This window comes from Elephantulus edwardii, unplaced genomic scaffold, assembly GCF_000299155.1.
Source record: "Elephantulus edwardii isolate Elephantulus edwardi_28Jun2011 unplaced genomic scaffold, EleEdw1.0 scaffold00065, whole genome shotgun sequence".
Taxonomy (NCBI): Eukaryota; Metazoa; Chordata; class Mammalia; order Macroscelidea; family Macroscelididae; genus Elephantulus; species Elephantulus edwardii.
In genome coordinates, this window is record NW_006399815.1 from 7,997,196 (window position 1) to 8,019,567 (window position 22,372).

Consider the following 22,372-nt stretch of genomic DNA (forward strand, 5'->3'; position numbering starts at 1 on the left):
TTGGCTTTAACTGTTCTTGGTGAAACATTTTTCTAAATGGTACAGGTCTAGGGGAGCTCTGGTGGCTTAGTGGCAAGGAGCTGCAACTACAATCCCAGAGGCGCACGGTTCGAATCCACCAGATGCTCTGCGGGGGAAGGAGGGACAATCTCCTCCAGTACCAGTCAGATCTGATTTGACGGTACACGCACACAAAAATAATAAAATAAAAAAATTAAAATAAAAATAAAACATACCACGAATAGTGTAATTTGGAAAACATTCTAACTCACATATTATTTCCCAATCTATCAAGTAGTTATTAAATATTCTTTTACATATGCTTGAAAACAAACAATAAATAGTTTTCTTGGAAAAATGCAAACAACCTTGAAAAGAAAAACAGAAAAGCATTCATTTCAGAAATACTTATTGCAAACATTAGTACCCAGAAATAGCAGTTTTTAAAATTAGTGTTTACTGGTTTACACACACATACATGTGTATTTTTTAAAAACACTAATTAGAAACATACCATATTAATTACTTGTAATTAAATGGTTTTTGAAAATGACGAAGTTAACATGTTTTCTGTGTTTAATTATCGGTAGGAGAGCTCTGGTGGTTACTCCTTACTCAGAGATACACTGTTCAAATCCATCAGTAGCACGAAGTGAGAAAGATGAGCAATCTCCTCCCACGTAGTTTACTGCATCTAAAAACCCGTTGGAGAGTTCTCTTGGAGTCAGTTTTTATGGTAAATCACAGTTATAAGTAGAGCTTTAGTCTTGTGTTTTTTCATTTCTCTTCATTCCTAGATCAGATTTCCATGTTTTTTTCCCCTCATTTTCATATGTTTACTTTGAAGACAATTTACTCTCTTAGGAGGGCTGAAGGAGGGTACAATAGGGTATTATCGTTATCACAAGAGTCCACAATTAAGGATGCATAGTGGAATGTACTTGGGGCGGTGGGAGGGGTGCAGGAGGGTTGTGTACCAGGGAGGGAGTTTTTCTTTTACTTTTCAAAGAGAGGAGCAAATTGGGGGCGGGGAGGTGCTGGGCGAGGAAGGAAGTGTAGCAATGAATGAATGGAAATCCCAAACCTCTGTAAATGGTCAATAAAATTATTAAAATAAAAAAATTTAAAAAAGAGAAGGCATCTCTGATAAAGTGACATTCATTCAAAGCATGAGACAAAGCGAGAGCTGACACAGTCATATGGACAGCTAAGAGTTCTGTGTAAATACAACTTCTGCATACAAGGGCAAGCTCAATTTGCTCAAGGACCAGGAAAGAAACAGTGGCTGTAGGAGCCTGATGAGGAAGAGAGTTGCAGATGTGCCTGTCACAGTAATAATGAGGGGTTAGACTGTAGTTTTCTGGAAGTGAAGCGAGAAAGTGTAAGAGAGTGATTGCAAACAGGCTAAATCAGATGGGGACTGAGAACCTGACTTAGTAGGGAGTTCATTAGAGAGCCCTAATGGCTTAATTGGAAGGAGTTGCTCTGCCAACTCAAATGAAAGCAATTTGTGTCCACCACCTGCTCTGAAGGAGGAAGATGGGCGCTCTCTTGCTGTGTGATTCACAGCCTCCAGCGGATCAGCCATGAGTAGGTTCAGCATTGATGGTACACAACCACAACAGCATGGAGCTCACTGGTGACCTTGATAAGACTAGAACTGATGGAGCAGTCAAGACTAAATCCTAACTACCTTGGATTCAAGAGAAAATTGAAGGAGAGGAATTTCAATTCTCCTTGCCCTCAACTGGGAACTGATTCACACCTGACTCTCCAGAGGAGCCTGCAAATCACCTGGAAAGAGATTGCCCATCTTTTTTTTCCTGTGAAAAAATTGGTGGATTGAAGTTACCAGAGGGAGAACCCACCTTTAGTTGAGCAACTGCTTAAGGGCTATACCAGGGCACAAGCAATTCAGGGGAGAAAAACCCACTACAAAACACAAAAAATTCATTCAGCAAGAAGACGGGGGGAAAGAGCAGAAAGTAGGTATGTAAGTGAAGGTTAATGGACATTTTTATCATTGTCCTTTTAAGATGGGTTAATGAAGAATGTTTAATGCTGATAGGAACGGCCTCCGGTGGTACTGATCCTGAAAACCCATTGGACCGTCAGCTATAGGACACGTCCTATTTGACAGTACACAACATCAACAACACTAGAAAAAGAAAGACAATTACTAAAACAATGCCCTTGAGCAGGTGAGAGAGGAGGAGTTTTAGATCCGCAGTTGAGTAGGCTCATGGATAATTTGTCCAGAAAGCAGGCAGGAAGTTGGTAGGCAGCCAGCTGAGACATTTTCTGGTTTCGTTTCCTATTCAGCAGTCTGTTTTTTCCCTTCGGCCTGAGCATGTGTGAATAATTACAATTTCTAGGCTAAAAATTTAAATATGGATCTTCTTGAATTTTTAAAATTCAGTTTTTACTAAAATTCAGGTCAGTTTACTTTTACCCTACTTCTGTTATTGCATTAAGATATTCCACAAGGTCTTCCTTTAATCAGAGGTTCCCTCACTCTCTCTTTCTCACTTCCCTGTAGTTGGAACAACCCACAGCTGCATTCCCTGTCTTCATAAAGTTTGTAGTCTAGTTGAGAAAACAGACATAGAACAAATGTTGTTGTTTTTAAGTGCCATCAAGTTGTAGACAATTCATAGTGACCTTATGTATGAAAGACCTGAACTCTTGTATAACTTTGATTATTTCTCTAAGTTCATAGCATTTATGGAGGCAAGCCATTTAGGAAGTGGATGCCACTCCTGCTTCCAAGTATATTTTAATCTAGGAGCTCCACCAAACACTGTCCACCATAGGTAACAATTATTGTATTTGACACATCAGTGTCACAGTGTTTAGCATCATAGCAAACACTAGTTACCACTGTACAGCAAATTGACAGCAGTGCTATACCACTTAGAAGAATGTTTGTCAAAAACAACAAAAAAAACCCAAACCAATTAAAACCAGGCCTGAGGGCCACAGATTAAAATCACTCATCTTTGGCTTGGTAGTATAACTTTCTATCCACTAGGCCAACAGAGCTCTCTCTATGACTCACAGCAATTCTATGAACAACTATGATCTATGATCTAACCTTTGCCCTATCCATGCCAGCCATCCTCACAATCCGAGACACACTCAAGCCCATTGTTACATTCATTGTATCAATCCATGGTGTTGAGGATCTTCTTCTCTGACCTTTCATTTCTCTTATTATGATGTATTTTCTCTAATGACTGGAAGCTTAACTATTGTTTATTACTATTAAGTAAGTGCCATTGAGTCGTAGATAACTCATAACGACCCTATGAACAAAGGTCTGAACAGTCCTTGTTGCTGTGATGCTAAGCACTGTGACACTGATGTGTCAAATGCGACAATGGTTACCCTTGGTGGACAGTGTTTGTTGGAGGTCCCAGATTAAAATAGGCTTGGAAAGATGATATCTCATAGTTGTTTTGATTTGCATCTCTCTTAGAGCTAGGGACTTTGAACATTTCTTCATGTGTTTATTGGCCATCTGGATGTCTTCTTCGGTGAAGTGTCCATATTCTGTGCCCATTTTTCAATTGGGTTGTTTTCTTTTATCTTGTTGTTGTGCTCTAGTATTTTATAAATTCTAGATATCAGTCCCTTATCAGACAAGTCATTATGAAATACCCAAATATTTTTTCCCACTCTCTGGCTTCCCTTTCTACCCTGTTAAAGAAGTTTTTTGATGTGCATAGAGATTTTATTCTTAGAATATCCCATTCATCTATTCTATCCTATCCTGGTTGTAGGATTTTCAGGATGCTTGGAAGACTGTTTATGTTGTGAATTAGGGCTTCTAGAGTTCTTCCAAGCTTTTCTCTAATGAAGTTCATAGTCCTTGGTTTTAGTCCTAGGTCCTTGATCCACTTTTAGGTGATTTTTGTGTATCAAGTGAGGTGTGGATCTTGCTTACGTTTCTACAGATAATTACCAATTTTGCCAAAATCATTTGTTTAAAAGGCTATAATTTCCCCTCAGTAAGAATAGCAAAATTTAACAGAGCAGCAAACCACAAATACTGGCAAGGTTACAGAGAAACTGGAACCCTTATTCATTGTTGGTGGCAGTGTAAAACGGTGCAACCACTATGGAAGGCAGTATGGTGCTTTCTCTTGACCCAGCAATTCCACTACTGGGAATATACCCTAAAGAAACCAGAACTGCCACCCAAGGAGATTTATACACACCCATGTTTATTGCTGCTTTGTTAACAATAGCAGAGCTGGAAACAGCCCAAGTGCCCATCAACAAATGAATGGATAGCGAAACTGTGGTATAGTCACATAATGGAATACTTTGCTGCATTGAAAAACAAGGAACTCATGCAAGATTATACAAAATGGGTGACTATGGAGGACATTATGCTGAATGAGATATCTCAGTCACAAAAGGACAAATACTGCATAGAACCATTGTTGTAAAGCAGATCTGAAATTGGAGTCGGAGGGAAACTAAGAGGGGATAAATAATTATTTATCAATTGAAACATATGAGGGAGAGAACTGTTTAGGAGGAAGATATGATTAAATATTATTGTCATGACAAGAGTCTAGAATGAAAGCTATACAGTGGAGTGGACTGAGGGGGAAAATCGTATAATAATGAAAGAGAGATTTTTTTTTTTTTTACATTTCAAAGATAAAAGTGTACTGTGGCGAGGGGTGGACAGGAAGGAAAGTGTGCAACAATTAATGAATGGAAATCCAAAGTCTGTAAACTCTCATTAAAAGAAAAAGAAAAAAAGAATTAAAAAAAATAGTCTTGGAAGCAGGAGTCTCATCCACTTCCAAAATAGCTTGCTTCTGGAAACTCTATGAACTTAGAGAAACAATAAAAATTATAGAATTTTTCAGGTATTTTGTTTATAGGGTGCTGTGAGTCTTTTACAACTTTATGGTACTTAACAGCAATAATCAACAGTTAAGTTTCCAGTCATTAGGAAATGACATTATGCTGAAAGAAGGGGTAGGTCAGAAAAGAAAAGAAGATCCTCACCATGGTGGATTGATATGGTAACTGTAACAATGGGCTTGAGTGTGTCTCGGATTGTGAGGATGGCTGGCATAGGATAGGGCAAGGGTTAGATCTGTTGTTCATAGAATTGCTGTGAATCATAGAGAGAGCTCTGTTGGCCTAGTGGATAGAGAGTTATGCTACCAAGCCAAAGGTGGGTGATTTTAACCTGCGGCCCTCAGGCCTGGTTTCAATTGTTTGTTTGTTTTTTCCCAAACATTCTTCTAAATGGTATATCACTGGTCAGTCCATTTACTGTACAGAGGTAACTAATGGTTGCTGTGATGGACCATATAGTCATAGATATATTGAAAAAAGGTGACTAAATATTTCTATGAAGCATATTTAATCTTGTCTGGGTTTGACAGGGAAGGAAGTCTTGCTGAGAGTATGAAACTGCAACTTACTCTTGAATATGTAGGAAATGAAATGGGTGAAGAGTAAGGAAAAAGGAAATTGTCTACCCAACAGCCCTCAGGTGGGAATGAGGAAGCCAAATTCACATAGGACCCTCCATTCACTCTTCTCTGTGCTGTTTCCCACGGTTCCTTTTGCATCTAGAAGAAATTTTCAAGATTGTCCTTTATATAGTAAATGTGATTTTTAATAGAATCCTCTCTGTTCCTTGCAGTGGTTGTTATTGTTGTTAAGTGCTGTCAAGTTTTTTATGACCCTGTGTACTACAGTTCTGAACCCTGCTCTATCCTGTGCCAGCCTCCTTGTCTCTGACATATCCACCTCATTACCTCAGTCATGAAGTCAATCCATCTCATTATGGGTCTTCCTCTATTACACTGTCCCTATACCCTCCCAAGCCTGATGTCCTTCTCCAAGAACTGGCCCCTCCTTCAACATTCCCAAAGTATGTCACACGAAGTTTCATAATCCTTGTTCCAAGGATCAGCCGGGTTTCATCCTCTCCTAAACCAACCTATTTGTTTTCCTAGCAGTCCATGGTATATTCAGCACTTCTCTCCAGAACCACAACTCAAAGACATCAATTCTCCTTTTATCATCTCTAGTCATTCTGATGCATAGCAAGTAATTTTGAAGACCATGGCTTGGATCAGGCACACCTTAATCTCCAGACTGACATTATTGTTCTTCAGTACTCTGGAGAGGTCCCTGACAACAGATTTTCCCAGTGCTATTTGTCTTTTGATTTCCTGGCTGCTGGTACCAAAAATGTTGATTGTGGAGCCAAGCAAATGAAACTATTCTTTATTGATTTGAATATTATCTTATAAAATCTAAATTTTAATTTCTTTAGAATTTTCTTTGGCCACTTCTCTGTATTAAAATTACCCCACTCCTCATGTCTATCTAAAAGTCTATATAATGTAGTATTCCTTTATCATTATCACTTCGGAAAAACAGTTGTTCAATGAAATTACAGAATTTCTCTATTGTTACCTAACTTGTGAAATCTACAGAAAGTCCAGTAAATGTATGATTAATATATAGTATAATAGTTAATTGTCAGTATTTTAATAGCAATTAGGGTGACAAAAATTATTTCCTACTACTATCAGAGAGAATACAGAGCCAAGTCAGCAAAACAGTTTATAGAAGCCTACAATATCCCCAAGATTTTTTATTCCCTAGACCTGAACAAAATAAACTTGATTTCCTTATTTTATTTTGCTTACCAGTTTAAGCCTTTTGAATAAATCAACCAGAAACGAATGCATAAGTTAAATCAATGCTTTACTGTAGTGTCCTTACTATATAAACAAACAAAATGTAAACCACAACTCAATTTTAAGAAATAATCTTCTTCTATATACAATTTTTCTCTAAAACCAAGAACAGACTTGTTCCAAAGTTAACAAAATTAGAGGGGACTAATTAGTTCCAATTTTCATTCTTGAAATTGAAAGGAACAGTCAACCTGAAAAACTCTGTTTATTCTATTACATTTGTGACACTAACATATTCTGGATTTCTTTTAAAATGCAGCTTTTTCTTAAACAGATTCATTTTATATAATGAGTGGTTGTTGTGTTGTTGTTGTTGTTATGTGCCGTTGAGTCACTTGCGACTCATAGAGACCCTATGTTCAACAGCCCTAAACTCTGCTCTGTCCTGTGCCAATCGCACTGTCTCCAACATTCCCATCCCGATTACCCCAGCCACTGAATCAATCCACCTCATAGAGGGCCTTACCCTCATGTGCTGTCCCTTCACCCTACTAAACACGATGTCCCTCTCCAAGGATTGGTCCCTCCTTACAACATGTCCAAAGTATGTTAGACAGAGCCTCAGAATCCTTGCCTCCAAGGAGATGCCCGGTTTAACCCTCTCCAGGACAAATCTGTTTGTTTTCCTAGCAGTCCATGGTACCCTCAATACTCTTCTCTAGCACCACAGCTCAAAGGCATTAATTCTCCTTCTATCCTCCTTAGTCATTGTCCAACTCTCTGATGCATAACAAGCTATTGCAAAGACTATAGCCTGTATCAGACACACCTTAGTCTCCAGAGAGACACCGTTGCTCTTCAGTACTTCAGAGAGGTCCCTAACAGCAGACTTTTCCATTGCAATACGTCTTTTAAATTTCCTGGCTACTGGTGCCAAGAGTGTTGACTGTGCAGCCAAGCAAACTAAAGTTGTTAACATTCTCAGTTCAGCTTATTTGTATGTTTACTTAATTTTTCCATGTCAGAAATTATTTGTGTTCTATAAAAGATTTTCTTGGAGGCTAGGATTTTTAAATTCTGTCTCACATACTTTGGGCATGTGGCCAGGAGGGACACATTTTTTGAGAAGGACATCATGATAGAAGGGTGTAAAGATAGTGCAGGAGAGGAAGACCTGGGATGTGATGTATTGATACAGACAGTAACTTGGGTATGTTGGAGTCAGTGAGACTGGCTTAGAACAGGGGAGGCTTCAGAACAATTGTATGTGGTGTCACTATGAGTCACAGGTGACTCGACAGCACATAACAACAATAACATAAAAGGTGACGTACACAAACTAATAAAAGTTAAAAAGATAAAAAATCCAAATAGCTTCTCATGTGCTAAAATTAGGCAGACATGCAATAATGTGAATAGATTTTATCTATGCAAGTGTTATGAAATACTCTGAACAACATTTTTAATAAATATTAGGCTATGTTGCTATGTACTGTCAAGTTGGAATAGACTTATAGTGACAATCTAGTGGGTTTTCCAAGGTTATATATTTAATGGGAGGGAATTGACTATTTGTCTCCCACAGAGTCATCAATTCAAACCATCTACCTTTGGGTTGGAAGCATCAAGAGTTGTTCTTGATTCACTAGGCCACCAGAGCTCCCTAAGGGTTGTGTTATTGACAGGTTGTTAGTTGTCATCAGTCTACTGTGACTCAACGTGACCCTGTAAACAACAGATCTGAACTTTGCCCTATCCTGCATCATTCTCTCAATTTCTGCCATACTCAAGCCCTGTGATACTTATTATGTCAATCTCTCACTGAGATTCTTCCTCTCGTTTTGCTAACTGAACAGCCAAAGTAAGTAAGACAAAGCTTCATCATCTTTGCACTCTAGAGCACAACTTTTAATCAGGAGCACTTTAGTTACCTTTCATTCAAGACAGATTTGTTTCTTTTTAGTCAGTCCTCTTCACCAACACCACAATTCAAAGGCATTGATTCTTCTTCTGCCTGCCATCCCTATTCATGGTCTGACTTTCAGATGTATGTAAAGCAATTACAAACATCATGGCTTGGATCATGCACAAATAATTTTTTATTTGGGTCAGCAAATAATTTTTTAACAGGAATGCTGGAAATGAACTATATAGCCTCATTAGTAGAACCTCGAGGGAATATGATGATATAAGGGATATAAAATATAGAAACAAAAGACTGCTAGGGATCCGAGTAAAGAACATCCCTGTTTGAACACGCCAGACAAATGGATGATTTGGTGGAATTTTTACAACCCAGAATCTATTGTGGTTTGAAAGGAGGAGGACAGCATTTCATTAGTTGTTTATGACTGCCTCATTCCAACTAAAACACAATTCTTTGCTTAACATGCTCTTTTTCACTTCAGAGAAATTCCCACATGGAATTCATCAAATATGATAAAATAATGGGCTTATTTCAGGTCAGATCTTGGAGAAAGAGAGAGCTCTGCCTTAAAAGTGTAACAAAAGGGTGATTTACTTTTCAATTCTTTGGTATTATATTTTTGTCTTCCCTGGTGGATTTTGGCTGTGTTAATAAATAAATATAAGTTAGGCATTAACATTTTTATTGTATTTTGGGTTTAAGAAAAACAAAAATTGTTTGCATCAAGGACAGCATCATTCATCAGCTGATATTTCTTGTACCTGCCAGTTTGTGGGTGACATGAGCGATCTAATAGCCCCTTGCACTCTCGAAGGCAGGTAGATTTATCATGTGACAAATAGAAAATGATGAAGTGCTAAAAACACAGTGGAGCTCATAAAAGTTCAGAGTAGTGAAAAATTGACAAGTATATACCCAAGGGAAGGGACTGACTTATGCTTTCATGACAAAATTTAGAAAGCACCAGAGGAAGTGATTTGACACCAGAGGAATTCATACGACTTAGCTATTGAGTGAAAATGTCTGTTGAGTGAAATGTCACATTAAAGAGATAGGAATCATATTATGCCTGAGTAGGGCAATAGTTACTTACTGAAAAGTAACAGCGAATGGATTTGGAAAGATATGTTAGCTGAAATTTGATGGTCCAAGACAGTAAGGACAGTATAAGTTTTGTTTTGCTACAAAAAATATAAAGCCATTGTGAGTTCTTAATCATGGAAACCATATTTTTTTTATTAATAGTCTTGTCACAGAGTAGTAGAACAAAAAGAGAAATGACCAAAGATCACATGTATTTTTAAATAGAGTTGGAGACACTGCTTAGTTTGTAGTAAATGATTTTAAGCTTGACAATTTACTTTGCGTATGGTATTCATTCAGTTCTAGAGAGACACCATATTGCTGAATTCTAAAGTTGAATCTGGAAATTAATTTATTTTTTCTTATTTTGCACAATAGATCATCTTTCTTATCATAAACACTAATAATTTGCTGCATCTCCATGAGTTTATTCAAAGAATCTTTGATTCTTAACACTCAAAACAAAAATTGATATGTTTTTAAAGACAGATGCATGGGCAAAGTATAGCTTAGAATAATTAAGCAAACATATAAGGTCATCTATTTTGTCCATCAAAAACCTTGCTTCTTCAAAACGGATTTGGAAAACTACCTTTACTTTAACAATTATCAGGTATCTTAGAAAGAAACGGCTACTTCTCACAAATTTATTAATACTATCATAACTTATTTTATAATTTTGTCTTTAGTGTCTAGTATTATTGTTATTACTTTTATTAGTTTTTGATAAGCTAATATTGAATTTATAGATAGTAAATATTCTTTAGATTATAAATATTTTGAGGAAGAATAAACAGCAAAATCAAGAAATATTGTTTAATGAATCTGTATTTATTTACAACATTTGTTATGTGCCACTGAGTCTACAATGACTCATAAAGACCCTATGAACAATGGCTCTGAATCTTGTCTTATCTTGAGCCAGTCACATTATTTCTAACATAGCTGTGTCCATTGTCACAGTCACTACGTCAATCCATCTCCTGTAAGATATTCTCCTGTGCTGTCTCTACCCATTCAAGCTTCATGTCCTTTTTCTAAGGACTGATCTCTTCTGGCAACATTCCCAAAGTATGTTCAAAATTTTTGCCTCCAAGGAGCAATCTGACTTCACTCTCTCCAGGACAGAACTGTTTGTTCTCTTGGCAGTCCATGGTGTGTTCAATACTCTTCAGTACCCAACTCAAAGACCTCAGTTCTTCTTCTGTTATCCTTAGTCATTGCCCAGCCCTCAGATGCATCGCAAGCGATTGACAAGACCATGCCCTGGATCAGGTGCACCTTAGTTTCTAGACTCACATTGTTGCCATTAAGCACTCTTAAGAGGTCCTTAGCAGCAGAATTTCTTAAAACAACTCATCTTTTGACTTCCTAATTGCTGGTGTAAGTGTGTTCATTGAATGGCTGAGTAAGATGAAATTTATAACAATCTCAATCTTTTTTCCATCTATCATGATGCTATCAATTTGTTCAGTGGTGAGACTCTTTGTTTTCTTGATATTGAAATGCAGTCCATATTGAAGACTACAGTTCTTGACCTTCTGCAACAAACATTTCAATTCCTCCTCAGATTCAGGAAGCAAGGTTGTGTCATCTACATATGACAGTTTGTTGATGAGCCTTCATTCAATCCTGATGCTACATTCTTCTTCATAAAGTCCAGCCTCCCATATTAACTGTTACACATATAGTTTGAAAAAGTATGGAGAAAGGACACATCCTTGGAACACTGCCTTTATGATTTTGAACCATGCAATTTTCCTATGCTCTGTTTGAATAATTGCTTTCTACTCTGGGTATAAGTTTTACAGGAGCACAATCAAGTATTTTGGAATGCCCATTCCCCTTAATGTTAGCTACACCTTACTGTGATCCATACAGTAGGCACTCATCAATGAAATTAATAATTTAATAATGAATTTTCCACCCTTCTTATATACTAGCAATATTATATCTTGTCAATACTCAGTATATTTTAAAATGGATTAAAAGAGAGGTTATAAATGCCTCCTTTGTTCAAAATGTTACAATTTGAGAAAAAGTGATAATAGATAATGTGAACCTAAGGAGCAAAATAGCATTTCATTAATAAGAATATGTATGCAAGTTGTCAGGATACTCTGTAGTAAACTCTTGATACTAAAAAAAAAAGTCTGCTGTTTTGTTGTTGTAATGTTTTGATTTGGGGATTTTTTTCCCTATAAAATATGTCCTTTGATAATTGAACAATGAATACAAGGCATGGGTAGTACCCAGGAAAAGAGACCAGGAAGAATAGAGATATAGGAAAATTTTAAGATAAGGCCAGTATGAGGAAAGGATATATATTTAATACAGTTTATGAAGACCAATTAGAAAATGTTGTAGAATCAAATGCTTTATAACTGGCATGCAAAAATTATAAATGAAAAGAGGAAGATTAAAACAGCTCAGATAATAAGAACAAAGTGTCAGACAAAACTCAGACTCTGCCATAGAGCTAGAACTTATTGATAGCTGACCCTCTGGAGGTTTCCACAGACTGTAAGTAGCGCAGGGGAAGATCACTTATCTTTGTTCTGTGCTATGACTAGTGGGTTTCAACCTCCAGAGAAACACTACTTTTGGGCTAGCAATAAAACTGACTCTGGTTAGGTGCCATTGAGATGAGCATGACTCATACAACCCTATGAGTAAAAGACCTGAACTCTATTCTATAACTATCATCATTTCTCTAAGTTTATAGAATTTCCAGAGGCATGTTGTTTAGCCTGTCTTAATCTGGGAGCTCCACCAAACACTATCTACCATGGGTAACCATTATGGCATTTGACACACCAGTGACACAGGGCTCAGCATCACAGCAACCCCAAATTACCTGAGTACATACAGTAAATTGACAGACCAATGCTATACCATTTAGAAGAATGCACATCCCAAACAGGCTCAAGGACCACCTGAGGGCCCAGCCAACTTTTAAACATAAAGGCTCTTCATTAGTTCCTGATTGACTGTAAACAAGAGGCTTCCAGCCCATAGCTCATTATTAGTTAAATCAAATCAGCTCACACACAATTGTGAATGAAATAAAAAACAACCAAACAGTTTCCACTGACCCTCAACCAAAACAAGAGAAACCACCTTCCAGAAATCAACTGCTTCACACATCAGCCTCCAAACTGGAGACTTAGGGCCCAACCAACTGACTTTTAGTTAGAAAGGCCCTCCACCAGGTCATTGGCCTCATTAGCTAAATGAACTGCATACACAAATGGTTTATAGTATTACAACAGAGCTCTTGTAGCCTAGTCTCTAAGGAGTCATACTGCAAAAACCAAAAGCACACCCCTCTGGTGGTTTGGAGCTACTAGTAGCTCTGTTAAACCAAGGCCCGCCCACCAGATCCTGTTTGTCCACACATAGGCTTTCACCACAGCTGATTGTAAATGATTAGATACAGTTAATAGATTACATTTGATTGCTAACACAATTAAAAAATGTTCAAACAGTTTACCCATATCGGCAATGTGTTGAATGACCCAGAAAACATCAAAAGAAGATGGAGGAAATACACAGAGTCACTGTACCAGAAATAATTGATTGATACTGAAAAAGTTCATGAAGTACCATATGAACAGGAGCCAATGGTAATGAAAGAGAAAGCGGAAGATGCATTGAAGGCATTTGCGAAACAATAAGGCCCCAGGGATTGATGGGATACTTCAATTAACAGATGCAGCCTTGGATGCACCCACCAGTCCTATGCCAGGAAATTTGGAGGACAGCCATCTGGCCAACGGAATGGAAGAGGTCCATATTTGTTCCTCTTCTCAAGAAAGGTGATCCAGATGAAGAGGAAATTATCAAACAGTACCATTGATATCATGATATTGTTGAAAATCATTTAAAAATGGCTGCAACAGTACATAGATAGGGAATTGCCAAAAGTTCAAGCAGGAGTAGAAGAGGCAGTGACACCAGGAATATCATTGCTGATGTCAGATGGATCCTAGCTGAAAGTAAAGATTACCAGAAGAATGTGTATTTGTGCTTTATTGACTATGCAAAGGCATTTGACTGTTTGGATCATGACAAGTTGTGGCTGACATTGAGAAGAATGGTAATTCCAGAGCACTTGATTGTGCTCTTGAGGAACTTATCTACAGCTGGATCAGGAGACTGTTGTGTGAACGGAGCAGGGGAGCACTGCATGGTTTGGAAATGGGAAGGGAGTGTGTCAGAGATGTATTCTGTGCCATATCTGCTCAAACTATGTGTTGTTGTTGTTATATACTGAGTAAATGATCTGAGAAGCTGAACTTTGTAAAGAGGAAAGTAGCATCAAGATTGGAGTGAGACTCATCAATAACTTGTTATGCAGATGATACAATCTTGCTTGCTAAAAGTGAGGAGAAATCGAAACACTTTTTGCAGAAAATCAAGGAATTCAGCCTTCAGTATGGATTGTGTTTCAATATCAAGAAAATAAAGATGCTTAACCATGGACCAATAGGCAGTATCATGTTGGACGTAGAGGAGATTGAAACCGTCAACAGCTTCATCTTGCTTGGGATCCACAATTAACACCCTTGGTACCAGTAGTCAGGAAATAAGAAGACATATTTTTGATGTTGTTGTTGTTATGTGCCGTCGAGTTGCCTGCGACTCATAGCGACCCTATGTACAACAGCCCTAAACTCCGCTCTGTCCTGTGCCAATAGCACTGTCTCTGACACTCCCATCCCAATTATCCCAGTCACTGAATCAATCCACCTCATAGAGGGCCTTCCTCTCCTGCGCCGTCCCTCCACCCTCCCAAGCATGATGTCCCTCTCCAAGGACCGGTCTCTCCTCACTACATGTCCAAAGTAAGTTAGACGGAGCCTCAGAATCCTTGCCTCCAAGGAGCCACCCGGCTTAACCCTCTCCAGGACAAATCTATTTGTTTTCCTAGCAGTCCATGGTATTCTCAATACTCTTCTCCAGCACCACAGCTCAAAGGCATCAATTCTCCTTCTATCCTCCTTGGTCATTGTCCAACTCTCTGATGCATAACAGGTGATTGCGAAGACCATGGCCTGTGTACAACAGAAGACACATTACACTGTGAAAATCTGTAGTTAGGGACCTCTCCATATTATTGAGGAGGAGTGATGTCAGTTTGAGGACTAAGGTGCATATCATTCAGGCCATGGGCTTTCCAGTTTCTAGCTATGTATCTGAGACAAGGACAATGAATAAGGATGACAGAAAAATGCCTTTGAGCTATGGTGTTGGAGACTAGCACTGTACATTCCATGGATGACCAAGAAAATGAATAGATATGTCTTTGAAAGGGTGAAGCCAGAGTGCTCTTTGGAGGCAAGAATTATGAGGCTTCACCTAACATACTTTGGACATATTGCTAAGAGGTGCTATTCTTTGGAGAGCGATATGATATTGGGAAAGGTCAGTGAAAGAGAGGAAGACCCTCAACCAGGTAAACTGACAAGGTGACTGCTGCAATGGGCTCTTGTGTGTCAGGAAGTGTGAGGATGGCAGAGGACAGGACTGGTTTCAAATCTTTTGTTCACAGGGCTGCTATTAGTCCTACTTGACTTGATGACACCTAACAACAACAACAACAATAGTAGCTCTTGTTGGGGAAAGATGGACAATCTCCTCTTAGGCGATTTACAGCCTCTTCATTTAAACTCCTACATGATCGAAATAATATGAAAGAGAAACCTAACTGAAATAGTTAATGTTTTTAAAGTTAAAAATATTTTAAACATCTAGTAGTATTAAATAGTCTATTAATCTTTGAACACATAATATAGATAAATATATAGCACATTATCAAATGTTTTCAGAGCTCAATATATATTTCTAAACAAAACCACATGTCAATAGCTGTCTTGGAAGAATAAAAGAGGTTGTCTGGAATTCATGTCTTTGGTTTTTATTAAAACCTCCTTGGTATAAAATCATGCTGAAAAGTGTCAACATTCTCTCTAAGACTATGTGAGGATAAAAAAGTTTGATTAATAATATAATATTTATTTAGCACTCACCAAGCTTAATAGAGATATATTAAGAATTTAATATTTTTTTGTTACATTAATCTTCATAAAAGTTGTAAGATTGGTGTCATTATGTCCATTTGTTAGTATAGATATTGAGGCCTATATAGATATAGGTATTGATTTCAGCCTAAAATACTCAACTAGTGGCAGAGCTCATTTTGGATACCAGAGTACACTACACTGTGTCCTGGCTTATAAAATGACAACAGACTGACAAACAGTTTCAAGATGTTTCATCTATGTCTTAATGACATTTTAGTTATTTTTAAAATTTAATAAAAACCCCATTAGTTAAATTTACTTTTCAAAACATTAAGTTTCTGCTCTCCTAATCATAATACCAGAATACCAGAGGAATGTTTATCTGTGTTTCAGTGATATGCAAAGGTGTTTGACTGTGTGGATCATAAACTTGTGACTGACTCAGAGAAGAATGGGAATTCCAGAACACTTGATCATGCTAATGCGAAACCTATACTTACAACAAGAGGCAGTCATTAGAACAGAACAAGGAAACACTGCATGCTTCAAAATTGGGAAGGGCATACACCAGGGATGTGTCTTGTTTCCATACATTTTCAACCTGTATGCTGAACAGATCATCTGGGAGGCTGGGCTCTATGAGAAGGAAAGTGGCGTCAGGATTGGTGGAAGATCTATCAACAATCTGTGTTATGCACATGGCACAACCCTGCTTGCCGAAACTGAGGAGGACCTGAAGCGCTTGTTGCAGAGGGTCAAGAACTGCAGCCTTCAATATGGATTGAGGCTCAATACCAAGAAAACAAAGATTCTCACCACTGGACCAATTGGCAGCATCAGGATGGATGGTGAAGAGATAGGGATTGTTCACAACTTTGGTTTGCTTGGCTCCATAGTCAACACTCTTGACACCAACAGCCAGGAAATTAAAAGACGTATTGCTATATGAAAATCCATTGTTAGGGACCTGTTCAAAGTACTGAAGAGCAATGATGTCTCTCTGGAGACTAAGATGTGTCTGATTCAGGCCATGTTCTTTGCAATCACTTGCTATGTGTCAGAGAGTTGGACAATGACTAGGAAAGATAGAAGGAGAATTGATGCCTTGAGCTCTGATGCTGAAGAAGAGTATTGAGGGTACCATGGACTGCAAAGGAAACAAACAGATTCATCCTTGAGAGGGTAAAACCGGGCTGTTCCTTGGAAGCAAGAATTCTGAGGTTTCATCTGACATACTTTGGACATGCTGTAAGGAGGGACAGGTCCTTGGAGAGGGACATCATGCTTGGGAGGGTGAAGGGACAGCGTAGGAGGGGAAGACCCTCTATGAGGTGGATTGATTCAGTGACTGGAATAATCAGGATGGGTGTATCAGAGATAGTACGATTGGCACAGGACAGAGCAGAGTTTAGGGCTGTTGTACATAGGGTTGCTATGAGTCCAAGCAACTCGACAACAATCACCTTTTTGTGTGTGTTATGATAGCCGAAATATTCCAGTGTGGGAAAATAAATGAACTATGAACACAGGTTATACACATGGATTTCACCTGATGGGATGTACAGGAATCAGATTGATTACATCTGTAGAAGGAAGAGTTGGAGAAGTTCAATATAAGCTGTGAAAACTAGTCCAGTGCTGATTGTGAAAAGCCCGCAACTGCTCATAAGCAAGATCAAATTAAAACTCAAGAAGGTTAAATCATGTCCATAGGAATAAAAATTTGACCTCCAGTCTACATCCCATGGATTTAAAAACCAACTCAGGAATAGGTTTGAGGCCTTGAACACTAATGAATGAAGACCAAATAAGCTGTGGGAAGGTATAAAGAATTTTGTTCATTAAGAATACAGAAAGTCATTAAAAAGAAGGAAAAGGAAGAAAAGACCAAAATGAATGTCAGAAGAGACTGAATATTGCACTAGAGTGCCGAGTAGCCAAACCAAATGGAAGAAATAAAGTTAAGGAGTTGAATAGAAGATTTCAAAGGGCTGCTCAGGAAGACAAGGCAAAATATCATAATGAAATGTATAAGGAGCTGGAGTCAGAAAATCAAAAGGGCTGAACTTTCTTAAGCTGAAAGAACTGAAGAATAAATTCTATCCATGAGTTACAATTCTTAAGGATTCTATGGGCAGGATATTGAATGATTCAGGAAGCATTAAAAGAAGATGAAAGGAGTATATAGAGTCATTTTACCAAAAATAATTGACTGACACAGAAGAATTTCAAGAAACAACATATGATCAAGAGGCAATGGTGATGAAGGAGGAAGTGCAGGCTGCTCTGAAGGACTTGGCAAAACAAAGTCCCAGGAATTGATGGAACACCAATTGACGTATTTCAGCAAACAGATTCTGTCCTGCATGTGCTCACCAAGGTGTGCCAAGGAAACTGGAGGACAAATACTTGGCCAACTGATTGGAAGAGATCCATATTTATTTCCATTACATAAAAAGGTGACCAGACAGAGTATGGAAATTATCAAACAACATCACCAATATCACACACTAGCAAAATCCTGCTGAAGATTATCCAGAAAAGACTTGAACGGTGCATTGACAGAGAACTACAAAATACAAACAGGGTTTAGAAGAGGTCTTGGCACCAGAAATATTATTTCCAATGTCAGATGGATCTTGGCAGAGAACAGAGAGTACCAAAAGAATGTCTGTGTTTCATTGTCTATGCAAAGACATTTCACTATATGGATCAAAATAAATTGTGGCTGACCTTGAGGAAAATGGGAATCTCAGAACACTTGATCGTGCTTATATGAAACTTAGACCAAGAAGCAGTCCTCAGAACAGAGCAAGGAAACACTGCATGTTTCAAAATAAGGAAAGGAGTCTGTCAGGGATGCATCCTGTTCCGATACTGTTGTGGAATGTTGGGGAGGAAGGGAGGGTCTCTGGCCAGGACAGATCACCTAAATTCCAGATAAGTGCAAGCCTCTCAAGGGCCTTTAATACAGGGTAGAGAAAGCTCCCCTTTGTTTGGATGTGCCAGATTGAGAAAGCATGCCACCTGGAAAGATGGCTGCCGTGTCTGTTGAACTGAGAGTGGTCTGCACGAGGCTGAGGTTCTCCTAACGAAGGCACATATCCCACATCTGTAAGCCCACCCTATCCTGTCTTTCTGTTTATCTGGTTGTATATAAGTGCTCTGAAGTTTCCAATAAAATTGAGCTGGATTGACTCTCTGATCCTTTCCTGGAGTGATGTATCTCCATTGTGCTTACTCCCATCAGGGTGTTGCTGCTTAATTGCCAGAGAACAGACAAAGACACCATATCTTTTCAATCTATATGCAGAACAGATCATTTGGGAGGCAGGGCTTTATGAGGAGTGTGGCATAAAGATTGGAGGAAGACTCATTAACAAACTACGATATGAAGATGACACAACCTTGCTTGCTGAAACCGAAGAAGACCTGAAGCACTTGCTGCAAAAGGTCAAGGACTATAGTCTTTAATATGGCTTGAAGCTTAACATAAAGAAGACAAAGATTCTCACCACTGGGCCGATTGGAAGCACCATAATAGATGGAGAAGAGATTGAGGTTGTTAGGAATTACAGCTTACTTATATACACAATCAACACTCTTAACATCAACAGTCAGGAAGTAAAAAGATTAATTGCATTGGGAACATCTGCAGTCATGGACCCCTTCAGAGTGCTGAAGAGCAATGATGTCAATCTGGATACAAAGATGAGCTTAATCTAGGCCATGGTATTCTCAATTACTTGTTATGTTTCAGAGAGCTGGACAATGACTACGGATGACAGAAGAATAGATGCCTTTGAGTTGTACTGGAGAAGAGTCTTGAACATACTAAGGACGGCCAAGAAAACAAATGGTTCTTGGAGAGGGTGAAACCAAGTCTCTTCTTGGAGGCTAGGATTTTGAAGCTTCTCCTCTCTTACTTTGGTACATGGCCAGGAGGGATTTATCCTTGGAGAATGACATCAATCTTAGAAAGGTGGGAGAACAGTGCAGGAGAAGACCCTGGATGGGATAGATTGATACAGTGCCTGGGGTAATGGGGGTTTGTGTGCCAGAATTAGTGAAACTGGAAGAGAAGGGCTCAGAGCTGCTGTACACAGGGTTGCTATGCATCACAGGCATCTCAACCAATAACATTCTATGACAGGTTTGGAAGCAGGAGTGGCATCCACTTCCTAAACAACTTGCCTCCGCAAACTCCATGAACTTTGATAAATGTCGATAGTTGTAGAGGGATTTCAGTCCTTTTGTTCATAGGGTTGCTATGAATCGTGCTTGACCCAAAGACAATCAACAACAACAACATGAGTAGATGGATGGTAATTATACATATGAAATTGAAAATAAGTTTTAGGGAATTATGAATGGTAACAGCAGCTAGTATAGTCATTAAGCCCAGAAGATCTACAAGGAATCAATCTACTTTGTGCAGTATTTTTGTGCTGGAAGTGTGCATATCATAGGAAATCAAGATTTTTGTTTGAATGGGTGAATATCTTTATGAGACAATGCCAATTTCAGCTTAAGAGCAGTATGGAAAATGTAAAATTTCCAATTTTATCTAACTAACAACACCTATGTTGTTGTTATTGTTAGGTATTATTGAGTCACCTGAGGCTCATAGCGAAACTATGTACAATAGCTCTGAGCTCTGCTATATCCTGAGCTAGTCTCACCGTCTGCCACACACCTATCCACATTATCTCAGTTACTGTGTCAATCCATGTCATCCTGGGTTTAGAAATAAATGAAAATATTAAAGCAATGTGCTAATATTATTATAATAACACAAAAAATAACACAATATTACATGTCAACTTTGAAGATATTGATTACATTCTTCATGTTGTGCAAACATTTTAGTTCTTTCTTTACAAATTATACCACCACTATGAATATACTCTAAATAATGCATTCTGAGCAAAAATACTCTTACTGCTTGCTCACTCTTATCCCTGACAAATACTAATAACTTTGTTTCTACATAAAGTACATTGATGTTTTTATTATTTCATTTTGTGCTGCTTGAATAGAAATTTAAGATAACCAGGATGAAAGGAATAAATGAGATTCATATTTCTTGTCTAGTGCTCAACCTCCTGTGGAAAGGGTACAAAGCAACGTGAGGTGTTTTGCATTGACAACTTCCGAAGAAAATTAGAAGAAAAGAACTGTAGTCATCTACGGAGACCACAAACTCACAAAGCATGTAGATCTGGTAGATGTCCTTCATGGAAAGCCAATAAATGGAAGGAGGTATGTGATATGTTTTATAATTACATATGTATCTTTGCATTAAACAGAAATTCTAATTCAGCCTGTTATACTTTCAATATCCTTGACAAAATTGACTGCCTTAAAATATGCTTTACCCTATTGTACTTTCTTTTGAAGGATGCTCTGAATCAATTCTGCACAGTACTAAAATATTTTGACACAGCGACTGTAACAATGGGTTCACCATCTCTTTTGTGTGTGTGTGTATAAATTACATATATATATTTTTTTTACACACACACACACACACACACACTTGATAGGTGGTGAGAATGATGGCACTGGATAGGGGAGGATTTAGATCCATTGTTCATAATATCACTATGAGTAGTAGTTGGCTTGATGGTAAACAACTACAACAACATAGTTAAATAGTGACCCCATTTGTGTTACCGTTTACCTACAGATTTGCGTTCCATTGACTTTCAAATGGCTGCTTTTTGTTTGTTTGTTTGTTTGGTTGGTTGGTTTTTTTTAAAGTTGATCTGTCTTTTTCTTCTAAGGAACCTCCAATCTTTAGATTATCAATTGACCATATTAACCTCTTGTACACTGTGAGTTAGATTAGATTTGATAGCAACTGGGTTTTATTGTTAAATACCAAATTAGTAATTTTGTTATCTATGAATGTAAACATTATAAGAAACTTTGCTGCTGAATACTAAGAGAGTTACTAATTATTATAATATATCCTTACAATAATGGATCTAATGGTTACCTTTTTCTACACTTATGTCTTATATTTGAGCTAAGATTACATCTTAGAAAAGGTACTTGCACCTTTCAGATGGATTGTAACTAGAGTCAAGAGTTAGGATGTCATGAAGGTATGCAGCAAAGGCTACGCTAAGGGTAAAGTGAACGTATGTGGCAAAGCTAAACAAAAATGAAATTGATTCATAGATGAGATCCAGGCTGAGAACTCAGTCTGCAAAAGAATAACGATTGTTACCAGCTTAGCATAATCAAGAAAGAAAACTCACAATTCCAATAGGGTAGAGACATTCTTTCAAATTGAAAATTATTAGAGTGAAATTCAGGAACAAAACCAGAGTAAATAGAAATAATAATATGAAAAGGCCTAATTTTAGTGGGGCTATATGCTTGATATTTCTTTCTTTCTTTTCCTTTTTTTTTTTTACACACTTCTCATTTTCTCATTTATTGACTATCTCATTATCCAACATTTTTAATTTATGACAATAGGAAACAAGCCCACTATCTACTAATTATTTTTTTGAGCTGCAATTTTATATTATGGCTGCTTTTTAAAGAAAGTTCATATATGTTATCTTTCTTTTTTATTTTATTTTAAATGTTTTTATTAATGATGATACTGTTGTGGAATGTTGGGGAGGAAGGGAGGG

General features: G+C 37.9%; 1 protein-coding gene across 1 annotated transcript in view; it reads left to right on the forward strand.

The window, feature by feature from the left end:
- LOC102857539 (A disintegrin and metalloproteinase with thrombospondin motifs 20-like) overlaps positions 1 to 22,372 on the forward strand; it is a 280,569-nt gene that overhangs the window by 179,644 nt on the left and 78,553 nt on the right. The window contains exon 28 of the mRNA XM_006888233.1: positions 20,817 to 20,984. Coding sequence (XP_006888295.1) covers positions 20,817 to 20,984 — 168 coding nt within the window. The remainder of the gene's footprint in view (positions 1 to 20,816; positions 20,985 to 22,372) is intronic.